General features: G+C 39.5%; 1 protein-coding gene across 12 annotated transcripts in view; it reads right to left on the reverse strand.

Moving 5' to 3' along the window:
* Positions 1-17,655, reverse strand: part of chl1b (cell adhesion molecule L1-like b) — an 885,223-nt gene that overhangs the window by 441,866 nt on the left and 425,702 nt on the right. For 11 of the 12 annotated variants that reach the window (XM_072582623.1, XM_072582619.1, XM_072582621.1 and 8 more), the window contains 7 exons: positions 17,184-17,237; positions 13,864-13,975; positions 12,909-13,093; positions 10,086-10,217; positions 2,950-3,093; positions 849-960; positions 441-607 (listed from right to left, as the gene is read on the reverse strand). In XM_072582623.1, coding sequence (XP_072438724.1) covers positions 441-607; positions 849-960; positions 2,950-3,093; positions 10,086-10,217; positions 12,909-13,093; positions 13,864-13,975; positions 17,184-17,237 — 906 coding nt within the window. The remainder of the gene's footprint in view (positions 1-440; positions 608-848; positions 961-2,949; positions 3,094-10,085; positions 10,218-12,908; positions 13,094-13,863; positions 13,976-17,183; positions 17,238-17,655) is intronic. The other variant, XM_072582620.1, reaches the window with a different exon arrangement.

The following is a 17,655-nucleotide window of genomic DNA, read 5'->3' on the forward strand; positions in this document are numbered from 1 at the left end:
TGGCATACACTGGAGTGGAAAGGATATGGGAAAGTTCAAAGAGATGGCAACAGCTTTTGCAAAGGGTAAAGTTTATGGAGAACAGGAAGGGAATTAACTTGTTTTAAGCAAGGAATCATGTCATATGCACAACAGTTTCTTAAAAACTTGCTGCAGTATTTTTGAGTATCACATATGCTGTCAATGCTTATTATCTAGGATAATTCTGTGCCCATTTTAATTAAAACATCATGCAAGTAATATTGAAATTTCCACTGAAACTGAAATAGCCTCATGAGCAAAATCTTAAAGACAGTGTATTGTTTAATATCCTTGAAATGATGATCAATTAAAATAAATCGATGGCTGTTTAAAATAACTCTAAAATAATTGTCAGGAATGAATTCACTAACATTATAGGAAAAAAGTAAATCACAGCTAAACAGACAGTATTGACTTACCCCTGACTTCTAACATACAGGTCGTGGTGTCGTTGCCTAATACATTAGTTGCCCAACAAGTATAAAATCCTCCGTCTTCATTTTGGACATTTTTTATTTCCAGAGTACCATTTTCATGCAGAAAATAATTCTCACCCTCAAGTGCAGTTTCCATGTCTTCCTTTAGCCTAAAAAAAAACATAATTGGAAATGCCCGTGTTAAGTTTCAATATATAAGTACAATGAAGCCAAACAAGTCTTTTTTTTCTTTTATAACTGTACATGGCTATTCTGTGTTACTGGCTCAACTAGAATTTATTGTCCATCCTTAACTGCCCTCGAGTTAAAACCTACAAATGATTTTCAAGCAGCATTGACAGTGGATCAGCGCAATGTGCATTTTTCTTTTAGAATTAAACAAATCCTTACCAAAACACTGTGGGCGAAGGAGATCCGAATACTTTACAATGTAGCTGAGTGGATTTTCCTTCAACTGCAATATATTTCTGATCATCAGGGGTCAGCATCATCGGCGCAAGATCTGTTGATGATTGTAAGTGAACATTAAAAATAAAACACTAGTTAAAAGTCTGCAACTTCTTCAAGTGCTTGAAGCCTAATGTTACATGAATACCATTTTATCTATTGACCATTTCCATGCCACCAGTACTAGAACTCTGACAAGCCAACTGGCATGGTCTTCAATGCTGCTGCTCACAAATTAAACTTTACATTGGAAAAAAAGATTCTCGTCCTAAGCAACTTTGTGTTTAATAAGTGGGTGGTACGGTGGCGCAGTGGTTAGCACTGCTGCCTCACAGCGCCAGAGACCCGGGTTCAATTCCCGACTCAGGCGACTGACTGTGTGGAGTTTGCACGTTCGCCCCGTGTCTGCGTGGGTTTCCTCCGGGTGCTCCGGTTTCCTCCCACAGTCAAAAATATGCAGGTCAGGTGAATTGGCCATGCTAAATTGCCCATAGTGTTAGGTAAAAGGGGTAAATGTAGGGGAAAGGGTGGGTTGCGCTTCGGCGGGGCAGTGTGGACTTGTTGGGCCGAAGGGCCTGTTTCCACACTGTAAGTAATCTAATCTAATCTAATTGAAACTTTCAGAATACTGAAAAGCCTAGGTACTGTGACAGTAGAGAAGATGTTTCCACGAGTAGGAGAGACTTCTCCCCCCAGAGGTCACAACCTCAGAGTGAAGGGATGAGCCTTTAGAATGGAGATGACGAAGAATTTTTTCAGTCACAGGATGGTTGATCTGTGGAACTCACTGCTGTATAGGGCTGTGGAGGCCAAGTCATTGAGTATATTTAAGACAGAGATAGATAGGTTCTTGATTGGTAGGGAGATCAAGTGAAATGGAGAGAAGGTTATAGGAATGTGGTTGAGAAAGATACCAGCCATGATCAAATGATGGAATAGATTTGACAGAATAAATGGCTTAATTCTGCTCTTGTATCTTATTGCCTTATGTATTCATGCAAATAACCTTTCAGGGTAATTAGGTGTACTTAATTAACAAAATCTTAATGTACTTCTAACTATTCAGTAAAACAAGATGTGTTATTCAACCAAATGTTAAATTATATGCCAATTGTATACAACATATTTATAACCATACAAATTTTGACCACCGCTGAAACTAGAGGTAGAAAGATTTCATAGTCATCCCAACAGATATTGTCAGTTACATCACAGATAAAACAAATTCCCTCAGTTTCTATGTCTCTCCTGCTGTTTGTTTTTTTCTTATCAAGTCACACAAGATCAAGCATGTCATTTTGCATACATATTCAAGGTACAAAAAGAAATTAAATAAAGGAAACAGTTTCTGAAAAAGGAGATTCAGCAGAATTGAAAACTTTTTTTCCAGAAGAAAGTGAGATTGATATGTTCAGAGCATGAGAAACTTCAAAGTTTCACATGTTGCTGTATAATTTGACTTCCTTTAACTAGCTTTGATGTTATTTAACTATCTTGCTGCAAACAGACATTCATTTTAAAGCATGTATGTAAGGTTTCCTGATGAATTGAACAACACAATGTTTTCATAACTTAAATAACAAATTATGCAATATATTTCTGGGAGTTAAATTTGACAGCATACCAAAGTAAATATATTTAAAGCACTTGAAGAACTTATGAAATGTGTAGAGTAAAACCAGAATTGTCGTTCACAACTATTTACAATTACATTATAGTTTCTGTGCTGCATTGGAGTCAATAATTCACTTCCTAATGCAGTTATTGCTTTAATACAACAGCAGTCATGCAAAAACCAAAAAGGCAAGCAATTTTTTTTTATATATAAGCTGAAAGGTTGTTACATTTGCTTTAAGAATTAGTTTTAATTGGCAACCTCTGCAAATTCCAAGTCTGATACTGTCCCAATGGCATGGGTCAGCTGCAAATCTTTAAACTGCACTGGTGAGAAAACAAACTCTGAAGAGCTAACCATGTATCATGTCTGTGGCATTACAATCTGTGGTATACAATGAGCAATCAATCATTCAGCATTGATACTTACTCAGAACATTGACAACTGCATTGGCAAGAATAGATCCATGCTTGTTAGAAGCTTCACACTGATAGACTGCACTGTCATTCAGCTGCAGATTCGTGAGTGTGATAACACCTTGAGAAATCTTGCGATTAATGACAGGCTTTGTCTCTGTAATATATTAAATGTCTTTCTTATTATCAACAAATTTTGTACAAAGAAATTTTTTATTTTATACTACTATTGATTTCTCTAGACAGAGAATGATGAGGAAATGCACTGCATTTAGTGACTTAAATTAGTTCTCAGGATGTTGTCATGAAAGCAGTACAACTGAAACATGAACACACACTCTGAATCCATCAGTTTCAATCCATACTTGTTACACACAGATTCCTTATCATTGCTACAGCCCCTTACCTAGTGACCAAATTTTGTTCAATGTATTTTTCTTTGCTCTGCAATATGAACCCTCTATTGTAATGTTGGGAACTGATCCTTCTCAAAAATAACTCGTCACAAAATCTACAGACACAAAGCAAAGAGCAGGTTCCAATTTTGAAATGCATTTATTTTCCCAACCCAACACTTATGTCTCTATGTCATAAGAAACATTGAAGTTTTGTCATCCACAGAAAACACACAAATGAATTGTTGGAATCTTGCACAACACTCTTACTGTGCATAATAGTTTAGGAAAACTACATAAACAAACTTGCAGAACTAATAGTAGCCTTGGGTTGGCCTCAATTTTATTGCTTTCTTTAAAACAAAACAGTCAATGCAACACTGCAGAAGAATCAATACATATTTGTGAGCAAACTGCTCAAACATGTCAGGACACATCTCTGGATTGGGTGGGATGTGAACCCAGACATTCTAGCCCAGAGGCAGAGATATTACAACTGTACAGCAAGATCCATTAATAGTCTGTCTAGGCTTAACCCGTCTCTGCAGTGTCTGTGGCTAGAGGTAGATGATCAATCTTAATCATGTTGATTGGCCATTAGCAATAGGTTAAAGGAGAACATTCTGGAAGGACGAAATCAACTGCCCTGCTCCAAGTCACAAAGCAGAGAAAAGGGCAAGTCAATACAATGCTGATTATACTGACATTTGACAGTATGTGAAACAAATCCCACTGATTTGAAGGGAAGTATCAGAATTGAGTAGACAGATGTAATGAATGACAGAGAAAGGAAGGGAGGAGAAAGATGGCTGAGAGAACAGGAAAGTGAGGAAGGGATGAACAGAGGATGAGAGCAAAGAAATGGAACAGTGGGAGAAGGATGTGGAAGAAGATGGGGCCGTGTGTGAGAGAGAGTGGGAAGGGGAGTAGGGACAGGGAGCAGCGGTGCTACATTTCTGCAATTCTTGCAACAACTTTTTTTAAGTAGACATTTATTTTCCCCTCACATAATTAGACACCAGATCCAGCCAGGAGTAATAGAAACTAAACTGCAACATTTGACCTCTGAGCACATTTAGTTTTGGGACTTTGGATGCCATTTCAGATCAAGAATGATACCCACATTGTGTGCGACTCTCGTGTGGCAGCTTATGCGGAACATTGTCTTAGAAACAGTATAGGTGTCTAGTGTAGTTGTCGCCAGCACGCTCTGAGCAGGAAGTCATCGCCACCCAGACTCCTAAGAGTACAAAGCTCCTAAATTAGCCTCAGCAAGGATGACTGAGATGGATGCCTTGGTTTCATGAAGGACTCCACCCTGAAACCTGTCAGAACAGCCAGGTTCGATTCCAGCCTCGGGTGACTGTGTGGAGTTTGTACATTCTCCCTGTATCTGCGTGGGTTTCCTCTGTGTGCTCCGGTTTCCTCCCACACTCCAAAGATGTGCAGGTCAGGTGAATTGGCCATGCTAAATTACCCATAGTGTTAGGTGCATTAGTCAGAGAGAAATGGGTCTGGGTGGTATACTCTTCGAAGGGTCAGTGTGGACTTGTTGGGTCAAAGGGCCTGTTTCCACAATGGAGGGAATCTAATCTAATCTAATTTAAACTTCTGCCTCAGTGTAGAGTATGGACAATACTGTCAATTGCTATGAATTGTTACTATTGCAATTGTTATTGTTGCCATAGGCTTTTGTGGATTAGCTGCCTTTCAGGGTGGACCAGCTGCTATTTCTGATATTGCCCAGTTCACCATCCACTGCTATCTAAGGATGACATGGAGACTCTGAATGCAAAGAGATCTAAATGTATTTCATTGTATCTCACCAGTGAAAGGCAGACAGAACAAATACGCAGAGTCTTCGGGTTTGCAGACTTCTCCATAGACTTGTCAGAGGACTGCTCAAGTTGCTTGATTCTTCTCTATCAACTTGTCTTTCTAAGCAGGTTCTCTGACACCTTGTGTTCCTGAGCAGAGCATCAGGAATACCATCTTTAGCCTTAGCCACTGGATCATGGAGTTGTAATCCATGGTTTCCCCACACTGCCAGCGATTCACGACAGGCGCCAGACAGAACAGATACTTTGTGAAATTGTTAAACTGTCAAAGCTTTGATCAGTTCAACCAATTATACGTACCAGGTCCATTGTTTGAAATGTTTCTCAGTGTGCTTTCACAGGTGAAAGCGGATATTTCAGTTATCATGAATGTCACCTCCCTTCAACTGCACTTCCCCGCTAGCTGCCAGCAAAGCAGCAAAGGAGCAGCTTAGGCAGCTCTTCAATCCATCTCTGCTAAGGGGCAAGTTGCAGGGATCTCACCAACATCAACTGCAAAAGCAGCAGCAGGAGCAACGTTGACAGGGGCATCCGCTGCTTTTACCTCAGCCATTAGTCCTTCAACACAGCAGAGGGAACGGATAAAGTGGCTGGGAAGGAAACAAGGCTCCCAATGCAGAAAGGCACAGCAGTTCAGGCAGCATCTTGGATGCTGCCTGAACTGCTGTGCTCTTCCAGCACCACGAATCCAGTATTTGGTTTTCAGCATCTGCAGTTATTGTTTTTACCTCCCAATGCAGAAGACCAGCCTTCACTATGCCTGAGCACCAGTGTCTCAGGAGGCTCAAGTCGTCTACAGTCCTTGGCTACAAGACCTCTCCCTCAGCGGAGCAGTCGGAAAAACTTATTGCCAGTGACCAAGAAGGTGCCTGTCACGGTAGAAGTCCCAACACTCACCCTCTTCTCTTCACTCCCCCTCCCTGGACTCCTTGCCTTCACCCATTCCAGATATCTGCTTCTCCCTCAACTGAAATGCTGTCTTCTGTCGCAAAGAAAAATCAGATGGGTGTGAGGGCTCATCAAGGCTTGTGTGCAGTAGAGGGAAGGATAACATTTGTGAAGGATTATGGTGAAGTATGGATGCAAGGGGAAAGTACTAAGGGACAGCACTGACTATTCAGATGAGGTACCTGCAAAGAGAGAAAGAGAGGGATTTCGAGAATGGAACTGCAAGGTGTGTCAACCTGAAGCGTGCTCTGCAGTAGAATGCTGGGACAGACTGTTGGCCTTGACAATCGACTGGTGTTAAGCCACTAATCTTACTTGACCTCTGCAGATACTAGATCCTCTTCAGCTTATAGGGACCACACTGTTACTTCCTCAACCAGTACTACACCTCATCTCCTTGGCTGGAGATGGCTATCCTTTCCCTCCAGTCCTTGGGAAACATGACCACAATGCAGTCTCTCCACACCCCCAGCAAGATCATCAGACAGAAATGAGAGACCTGTGAGCACAGTTTCCAGTTTCCAATGCATTCCTCTCGGAGCTGAAAACTGAAAGATCCAAGTGCCGGCCAACTTTTCCAAAATATAATGTGATCCCTTCAAACAGAAATGCTTGTTTTGACAGAAAGCTGCATTGTCCTGCATTGTCCTCCACAGTTAGTCAATCAACAGGCTATCTCATAAGGAGCAACCACAAAGCCTCCATCTTGAAAAGTTGGTTGCAGAACCCAAAATTAGTCCTAATTTTGCATCAGAAACTAAAGCAATGTGACTTTACTCAGGATGACATATACTCAGCAATCAGCATCAAAAATAAAGGAGAAGATTCCAAATTTAAGGTGAAGATACAGCCTTATTCAGAACCACCTTGCTTCACAATAACCATTTATATACAGGCCCTGAAAATGTCCTCTTTCTGATTGTTATAGAACATCGAAAAATACAGGCCCTTTGGCCCTCGATGTTGCGCCGATCCAAGCCCACCTAACCTACACTAGCCCACTATTCTCCATATGCCTATCCAATGCCCGTTTAAATGCCCATAAAGAGGGAGAGTCCACCACTGCTACTGGCAGGGCATTCCATGAACTCACGACTCGCTGATTAAAGAATCTACCCCTAACATCTGTCCTATACCTACCACCCCTTAATTTAAAGCTATGCCCCCTCGTAATAGCTGACTCCATACGTGGAAAAAGGTTCTCATGGTCAACCCTATCAAAACCCCTAATCATCTTGTACACCTCTATCAAGTCACCCCGAAAGCTTCTTTTCTCCAATGAAAACAGCCCCAAGTGCCTCAGCCTTTCCTCATCCGATCTTCTTGCCATACCAGGCAACATCCTGGTAAACCTCCTCTGCACCCGTTCCAGTGCCTCCACATCCTTCCTATAGTATGGTGACCAAAATTGCACACAATACTCCAGATGCGGCCGCACCAGAGTCTTATACAATTGCAACATGACCTCAGGAATCCGGAACTCGATTCCTCTACCAATAAAAGCCAGTACACCATATGCCTTCTTCACCGCACAATTTACCTGGGTGGCAACTTTCAGAGATCTGTGCACATGGACACCAAGATCCCTCTGCTCATCCACACTACCAAGTATCCGACCATTAGCCCAGTACCCCATCTTTTTGTTTTTCATATCAAAGTGAATCCCCTCACACTTACCTACATTGAACTCCATTTGCCACCTTTCTGCCCAGCTCTGCAGCTTATCTATATCCCGCTGTAACCTGACACATCCTTCCTCACTGTCAACAACTCCACCGACTTTCGTATCATCCGCAAACTTGCTCACCCAACCTTCTAGCCCCTCCTCCAGGTCATTTATAAAAATGACAAACAGCAATGGTCCCAAAACAGATCCTTGCAGAACACCGCTAGTAACTGCACTCCAAGATGAACCTTTACCATCAACTCCTACCCTCTGTCTTCTTCCAGCCAGCCAATTCCTAATCCAAACCTCCAACTCACCCTCAATGTCATACCTCCGTATTTTTTGTAGTAGCCTACCATGGGGAACCTTATCAAATGCCTTACTAAAATCCATATACACCGCATCTACCGCTTTACCCTCATCCATCTTCTTAGTCACCTTCTTAAAGAATTCAATAAGGTTTGTGAGACATGACCTGCCCTTCACAAAACCATGCTGACTATCCTTGATCACATTATTCCTATCCAGATGTTCATAAATCCTATCCCTTACAATTCTCTCTTAGACTTTTCCCACAACAGAAGTGAGACTCACCGACCTATAGTTACTAGGGTTATCCCTACTCCCCTTCTTGAACAAGGGAACCACATTTGCTATCCTCCAGTCTTCTGGCACTATTCCTGTAGACAACGAGAACATAAAAATCAAGGCCAATGGCTCTGGAACCTCCTCCCTGGCTTCCCAGAGAATCCTAGGATAAATGCCATCAGGCCTGGAGACTTATCTATTTTCACCCTTGCCAGAATTTCCAACACCTCTTCCCTACATACCTCAAAGCTGTCCATTCTAATTAATTGTGACTCAGTATTCACATCGGCAACAATGTCCTGTTCCTGAGTGAATACTGACGAAAAGTATTCATTCAGTGTCTCCCCAATCTCTTCAGCCCCCACACGCAACTTCCCACTACTATCCTTCATTGGACCTATTCCTACCCTAGTCATTCTTTTATTCCACACAGACCTAAAGAAAGCCTTTGGGTTTTCCCTAATCCTACCAACTAAGGACTTTTCATGTCCCGTCCTTGCTGCTCTTAGCTCTCTCTTCAGATCCTTCCTGGCTACCTTATAACTCTCAATCGCCCCAATTGAACCTTCACGCCTCATCTTTACATAAGCCGCCCTCTTCCCTTTAACAAGGGATTCCAATTCCTTATTAAACCACGGCTCCCTCACACAACCCTTTCCTCCCTGCCTGACAGGTACATACTTATCAAGGACACTCAATCGTTGCTCCTTGAACAAGTTCCACATATCAATTGCGCCCTTGTCTTGAAGCCTACTTTTCCAAGCCACGCATCCTAAGTCGTGCCTCACCGCATCATAATTTCCCTGCCCCCAGCTATAACTCTTGCCCTGCAGTGCACACTTATCCCTCTCCATCACTAGAGTAAAAGTCACCGAATTGTGGTCACTGAGCCCAAAGTGCTCACCTACCTCCAATTCTAACACCTGGCCTGGTTCGTTACCCAGAACCAAATCCAGTATGGCCTCACCTCTTGTTGACCTGTCTACATATTGTGTCGAAACCCTCCTCCACACATTGGACATACACCGACCCATCTAACGAACTCGAGCTATAGCTTTCCCAGTCAATATCTGGGAGGTTAAAGCCCCCATAACAACCACCCTATTACTTTCACTCTTCTCCTGAATCATCCTCGCAATCCTTTCTTCTACGTCTCTCGGACTATTAGGAGCCCTATAGAAAACTCCGAACAGGGTGACCTCACCTTTCCTATTCCTAACCTCAGCCCAAACTATCTCAGATGGCGAGTCTTCATCCATCGTCCTTTCCACTGCTGTTATACTATCTTTGACAAGCAATGCTACACCTCCCCCTCTTTTACCCCCACCTCTGACCCTACTAAAACATTCAAACCATGGAACCTGCAACAGCCAATCCTGTCCCTGTTCTACCCATGTCTCCGTAATAGCCACAACATCGAAATCCCATGTACCAACTCACGCTGCAAGTTCACCTACCTTATTTCATATACTTCTTGCATTGAAGTATACACACTTCAAGCCACTTTCCTGTTTACAGGCACCCTCCTTTGAGATTAATGCCATGTTCCTAACCTCCCTCCACTCCAAGTCCTGCACCCTAAAGCTACAGTCTAGGTTCCCATGCCCTTGCAGTGTTAGTTTATGATAGATTATTTTTTAACATTAATTTTGTTGACCAACGTATTTTTCTGTTTCATGAATATAATTTTATTTCATCGACAAAAGCTTCTTACCGTTCAAAAGTTTCCCATTCACTTTCCATTGAACCTCAGGTCGCGGCTGACCACCTACTTCACACTCTAATTCAGCATTTTCCTCAGAAAAATATACTTTACTTCTGGGTTTTTTGATCCAGTAAGAGGCAGCTGTTAAAAACAAAGTCAGCATTTGAACAAGTCAAAGAATTGCAGCTGTTATTTCCATTTCACAGTTAATAAATTGCACCTTGCATCACAAGCACCCATGGAAAAAGCTAGTGCTCAGGCAAGATAACTGAAGGCTTCCTCCATTGTTAGATTGCAATTCATATTGTTTTAATGAATACAGAATCTTCTTTAACATTCAGTCATCTATTCAAACTTGCAGCATGAGTTCTACATCATAACTATCCATTTCATTTCACACAGATTAAGACTGATAAAGTTTTGATGTTCTCATACTGAGCCAAAGACAAGTCGGCAAACTTGGGTAATTGAAACTTCAACCTGAGTTACTGCAGTTCACCAACAGATATTTCATCAGCACTCATCACTGCTTCTGACTTGAAACCTCTGCAGATCTCTATCATCCACAAGAAGGAGTTTGATTCTCAGCAATTTGACCCTTGGCAATGACCAGGATGCCAGAGTCATAACCACATGAGATCATGCTGACGTAATTAGAAATCAATGGAACTGCCATCAAATGAGTTGTTCTGAGGTTTAGGTGCCAAGCATACATTCATCAGCTGGCAACGATTCCATCCTAAATGTAAACTCACTGAAGTTCAGCAGGGAAGGTTCATCAATGTGATCGAATCTCCTTCGGCCGAACAAAATACAGGATTGCATATCTTCAAAAGCAGCAATCTAATCTTTAAAACATGAGTTTTTTTTGGTCACTCAAATCGATTTGTCAAAATCTCCTCTGCAACTTTAGGAGTATGCAAGGAGATTGAGGGTCCTTGTAGACCTATCAAATTGCAGGATGTACTTATAATATCAATTCACCTGAAGAAGGGGAAACAACCCAAAAGCTTGTGATTTCAAATAAACCTGTTGGACTTTAACCTGGTGTCATGTGATTTCTGACAATATGAATTTGAACATGGAATCCTGTACTACTCCAGATATACAGGAAAGATTTGCTTCACATATTGTAAACCATCAATTCAGACTAAAATCTCAGTCAAAATCTGTAAAAGGAAGCTGGTTATCGATCATTTATCTTAGAGATTGATTTCCATGACATCAATGTGCTTGAACTGTATTGAATGTTTGTCAGCAAATGCGGTTTCTCGAAGTAGAGAGATTTTTTTTGAAAGCCTTTCAAAGTAAATTATATAAAGTTCCACTTTTTTGTGGAGTAATTCAAATGTTTGGTGCAATTTCAAATGAAAAAAATTGACTAACTGCAAAAGTAGAGAAAATTTTTAAACAATATGCAACTCACAGAAATAATTTTCTACCAATTTTAAGTATTCATTGTGATTTTAACATTGCTGACAAGGTCTGCACTTTTTACCCGTTAAGTATGGAATTCAAAGCTGCCTTTCAAATCACTGCTGTTCTTGTGATGAAGGGGCTCTAACAATGCAACTTTTCTTCTGAAAAGATATCAATTAATATCAAGTTGTTCACTGAAAACGTTTGAATATCTTTTCATTCCAAAGATGTATCATGCCCAGGAAGGCAGGTGGACACATCTTTGAATTGACAATTTACAATTCGTTTGGTATTAACTTGAAATAGCTTTACCAAACCATTCTCAAAGTTTCCCACTAGATGGGGCTGTATATCTTAAAATAAGGAAAGACAAGAATTTTGAAAACTATCACTGCACATAAAAATGTTCCTTCTGACACAATATACCAATCTGGTCATGTTCCACTCCTTGCTGCAGCCCTCAAACCAATAGCTCATTCAGCAAACTCAGTCTGTTACCCTGTAATCTTCAAATTTGTCTCATGTTCAACTTGTGGCACTTGAAGTTGATTGCCAAAATGTTGAAAACCTCCCATCAGGACAATCTCTCTGAAGGGTCAGGTAAAAAGGATTGAATAAACCTTGCATTTAATTTTAAATTTTCCTTTGATATTGCTTTTAGCAAATTATTTGCTTGTCTCAAGTTAATATGATATATTGTTCCACAAATAGTAATAAGATGCTGATTAAGGGGAAAATGTTGGCCTGGTCACTGGGGTGTAGTCTTAACACTTCAAACAGTAAAGCAGAATCTTTTACACCCATCTGAGCAGATGACACAATTCAATAGTACACACTCGTCTTTCAGTCTTGCAATGGATTATCAATGTGGACATTTTATGCTCAAATCTTATAGCAGGACTTGAAGCTCAAACCCTGCAACTCAGGATCAAGAGTTACACTTTTTAAGTTATGTGCAGATGGTATCACTGTCATATCACGGCTTATGGCAGTGTATAGCTGTCAATCTCCATCTTCCTGAGTTTTGTCCTCTTGCAGCATGACACACCGAGGGAAGTTTGATACAGTACATCTGAATTGCCTGGCCAAGACAGGCAAGTGCCTGTGATTGTTGTGTATGTAAGTAAATACTTTGACTTGTAACAAACCTCACTGAGTTCTTCAGTACTACGTAACCCATATCTTGCAGTAATGTTGTGGGAGCAGATCACCAGCTATCACATCAAAGAGTCCTACCAACTGAGCAATGGCTGACATACACATTAAAGTAATACAAATCCCTTGAAAGAAAAAAATTCTGTGGGTCATAACTCAAATCTAATTAACTTCAATTAATGTACTGTTCAAAAGCATTTTTTCTATTAAAGTTAAGATGGTAAGGTAGAAATATAAAGGGAAAACTTAATCCATTACCTTCTACTGTAACAGAGAAGGCATATTTGACTACTCCAAATGCATTTTCAGCTTTGCATTCATATTTTCCATCATCAAGTTCTGTGACATTAATTATTTTCAAAGTCTTGTTGAAGTTCTCTTCAGTTGCTTTTCGTTTTGGCATGTCGCCATCAATCTTAGTCCAGGTGATTTGGGGTGTGGGGCTGTGAAGAGGACAGTAGTTGTTTCTGAAATAAGCTGACCAGACTTCCTTGGCCCAAATGAGTCACGATATATATGGTTACATTAACAATATAACAAGTACTGATCACTGATTTTTAAACTTAGCTTTCATCAACCTGGTTGGACATGCTATGACACACTTACATGGCAGGGAGAATGTGAGCTTCTGCCTCAGAGGCAGGGACACTACCACTGTGACTGAAAACTCCCTTAATTATAATTTTTTGTGCATTAGAATTATAGTTGAAGATACCAGAATACAGACTCAGAAATATATTTACATGCTAATAACAACAACAGTGAACAACAACTGTGCCAACTGAATGGTACGGTGGCTCAGTTGTTAGCACTGCTGCCTCAAAGCGCCAGAGGCCCAGGTTCAATTCCAACCTTGGGTGACTGTCTGTGGAGTTTGCATGTTCTCCCTGCATTTGTGTGGGCTTCGTTCAGGTGCTCCGGTTTCTTACCACAGCCCAAAGATGTACATGTTAGGTTGATTGACCATGCTAAATTATCTGTAACGTGCAGGCTGGATGGATTAGCAATGGGAAATGCAGCAAGAGGGCTGAGCGAAATACTCTTCAAGGGTTAGTGCAGACATGATGGGCCAAATGGCCTCTTTCTGCACAGTAGGAGTTTTGTCAGTCTGTGTCATATGTCCACTGAGAATTATATTTTGGGAGACGAAAATATCTATTTTGGTTTCATATTGTCAAAGTGGCTCATTAATTGTTATCTCTTTGATACTTACAAGCCTTCAGCAATACATTCCAGCTGAAGAGTTTCACCTCGCAAGGCAGTAATCTTTGAGCTGCTGCCGGAAGGTGTTAGAAATCTTGGTGGTCGATCTTTTATTGAATTTGCTGCAAAGGTAAAGGAATTCAATTTGAATTTGATGTTAGGTGAACGGATAAATGTTGATTTTTTATTGAAAACATTGTTAAACTTTGATAAGGAGCTCAACTAAATGAAACAAAAGTCAAAGAATGGAAAAAGAGAAAGCAAGCTATTTTGTTAATTTGGTTAATGCTTGACTGAGAATTTCAGCAGAACAGAAATGGAAATTAAATCAATCGGAGCCTGTAAAGTCAAAATTGAGTTAGCTCTTAACTGAATTTCTACACTATTGGATTGTTCCAGCACTTTGCTTGAAAGTTAAATAGTTTCATACTTTTATTTGACAATCTTTGGCTTTCCAATCAAACAGTGTGTGATATAGATGTTGTTGTATTAGGGACATGTACCAGATGTTTACAAACATAATCACTGCAGTACACTGGCATTATACATATAAAACACCTACCTTTCGCACTATTATATACTCAGGTAAAACATATAAAGCCGAAGTTCCACTGGACAAAGTTAGGTACTATAAATAAGGTGCTACCAAGTTGGAATCAATTCCATCACAAGTAAACCCATATTTAATGCCTAAACACATCTGTACCATGCCTTTCTTTGGCAGCAAAGAATGCAATGCAACTTTCAACAAATAATCAGCCTCAAGTGACTATCTTTGCAAAAAGTAAACAATAAACTTGGAGACATTACATATGTCCCCAGCTTTAGTAAGGCAAGGAGCCAGATGCAAAAGAAAACCATGGCCAGTGTCAACTTTACAGCCATTGAAAATACTGCCCTCACACTTCTGAGCTTGCCGTCGGGTGTTCTTACAGAAGTGAAAATATTGTGCATATTATCTTTCTGTTTTGGAGCACACTGTTGTAGTAACATTTTGTGAATGTTACTACAATTCAAACTCTGTGACAGTCTTTGTCAAGTACTTTCATCCAAAATAAATCAACATGCTTCAGAGCAGAATAAATGAAAGGGGTGCAAATGATAATCAGTTGAAATTATGAAATAGATTGATAGAAAAGCTATAAATTCACAGTGAGGAACCCACTCAAATAAAAATAATATGTTTAAACTTTCCAGCTTTTTGGACTATCCAGAAGCTCTGGGAGCCTTTGTTACCTTCTCTACAGCAATGTCTCAGCCAATCAGCCAATTCTCAATGAATCAGCATCTTTTCATCTTGTATTGTAAATTGTGGTGATAGTTTGAAACTTTCCATTCTTGGATTTGCCCTGATCAATGCAAGATAAAACACTTTGGCAACATATCACTCTTTTCAGTAATATTAAAGTTGTGTTTCTGTGCATTTTGTTTTGTGGGTAATGGTAGATCATTGATTAAAATGAAGAGAAAATACACCAAACAAAAATGACATCAGTGTGCAATACTCACGCTGGAAATAGTGTACAACAGCAAGCAAAATAACCAGTGTGTGGCTCACCATTAACATCTACAGGCAGTGTTATCATTTCACAATGACACTGTCTTGGGAGATTTATTTGATACTCCATTGCAATTTGTAGCTGTTGTGTGGATTTTAAAAAAAAAACTGTGTTATTTCTAATTTTTGCACGAGACAATTATTAATGAGAATATCAATTGACTGGAAACTAGAGTATTCCTGCAAATTGACTTTGCCTTTCACTTGAATATTTATGTTGTAATTTAGAGAGTGGTGAATGTGAACAGCAGGTCTGCTGAGCATCATTATGCTTGCATATATGTTAGCATAATTATTTAACTGATTACTTGTGAGGCTATGCTGATTTGATGATGTTTTATGTATTATAAAATCATTTCTGAAGATCTTGAATATTGTAGTTTGAAAAAAAACAGAAATATTAGGTTATTAAAATTACAGTGACAGTCAATTAAGGTGAACCAATATTTCCATTTTATATATCTTGACTCAAAATCAAATTGTAATATTACACCATATTGCACAAATGCCTTGCTATTCTATTGTCATATTAAAAACTCATTTACATGAGAAGCAAACTAGTTCTTTGATGTGCAATTCAAAGAGAATGCAATAATGACAACATATATGCAATAAGGTTCTTCTTCTTCCTGTCCCTTACATAAGATCTTGGTAAATGTAGATTTCTGGGAGAAGGGCTTGGCACAAACATAAGAAAGCAGCCTGCATACACGCATAGTGATATTTCTAATTCAGTTGAAAGCATTCCCTCAGGTAAGCAGAATATTAAACCAAAAGCATGTGACATACTTTAAAAAATTGTCAACTCCAGGAATCAGATACATAACTTAGTATTTCAACATGGGTCGGAGAAACACTAGTATTTGTATTGATGTTTTTAATGATCGCATTCAATTCGTGTATTCCTATCAGTTAAGAAGCTTTATGTATTATCAGCCTAAAGGTAATTATGTTCTAAGATATTTCATGCCTAAGTCCATCACTTAAATGTAGTGATATTTCAAAAGTGATGCCTTTTACCGAGGTGATGTCCCACCGATCAATGACAATGAGTATTATAAACATACTATTTGAAGTTGTCTAATGATAGTGTGATGAGACAGACAAGCTCTTATTCTGATAATTTCCAATAAGTATGAATATTATTCTCAGCTAAGGTCTCAATCGTAAAAAAAAAATCAAATAATGAAGAATTGAAAACATGTTGTAAAAACAATGTATTGACCTGGGTTAGTCTAGCTTGGTAACTAATTCACTTCAACCAACAAGTCACAAGTATCTTCAATTGTTTCTCTACCAAGTTATGAAACCGCTCTTTTTTTTCGCTAAGTGCATTGAAAACTGTCCATTTGTAGATGAGATTGAAGAGCTGACAATCCAGGAATCAGAGAAATACCACGGTGTGAGCAGTGTCTTGAGAATGTTGCTGAGACTCCTAGTTTTTGTTTCCAATCAGCAAAGAAGGAGTCAGCGTGCTAAGTACGTTCTAAACACTAAGTTTGTTAACTAAAAATACTAGATGCCATTCGTCCATTTTCTGAGTACGTTGGTAAAGTAAAAAAATGCCAAGGCTGGAGGAAAGAGCCATTATTAACCAGTACATCATCGTATAAACTGCAAGGATAGACAAAGAAAAGCCGAAAATGCACAGAAATTATGTCAGTGGTATGTATCAATTGCTATATCTGTGCTTGAAGCATAAACAGTTGTTAGTATGCAGTTACTCTCACTCTTGCTTACATGAACATCAGTCATCACAGATTAAAACTCACCAGCAGCCAAATTATTGTTACTGACAGATGACTCTGTTTGATTGGTCAGTACAACTGGAACAAACAAAACAATGTAAACAAGAAATGAAAAACATGAGATAATAGAAAAAAAACCATAGTGCACAAAAATGGTTATTGAAATTAATGATTTAATAAACAAAAAAAATGAATTGCACACACAGCATGCACAACTAAAGATACTAAGCTGTTCATGAGCTTTCGATTAAGTTAAATTTCATCATATGCATGTTAGTTACTGTCATTGCAAGTTTGTCTCTCCCATTGGCTTACAATAGTGTAGATATTTTAAATCAACCTCTTCAGACGTGCTATGACACACCTCTGGAGCAGTTGGGACTTGACCCGAAGGTAGAGACAATGCCATTGCATCACTCGAAATCTCAGTTAGCATGGTCAGTTATTTTAATCAACCTGTTTGGATATGTTATGACATAGATTAAACTAATGTTTC

Source organism: Chiloscyllium punctatum, chromosome 12 (assembly GCF_047496795.1).
Source record: "Chiloscyllium punctatum isolate Juve2018m chromosome 12, sChiPun1.3, whole genome shotgun sequence".
NCBI lineage: Eukaryota > Metazoa > Chordata > Chondrichthyes > Orectolobiformes > Hemiscylliidae > Chiloscyllium > Chiloscyllium punctatum.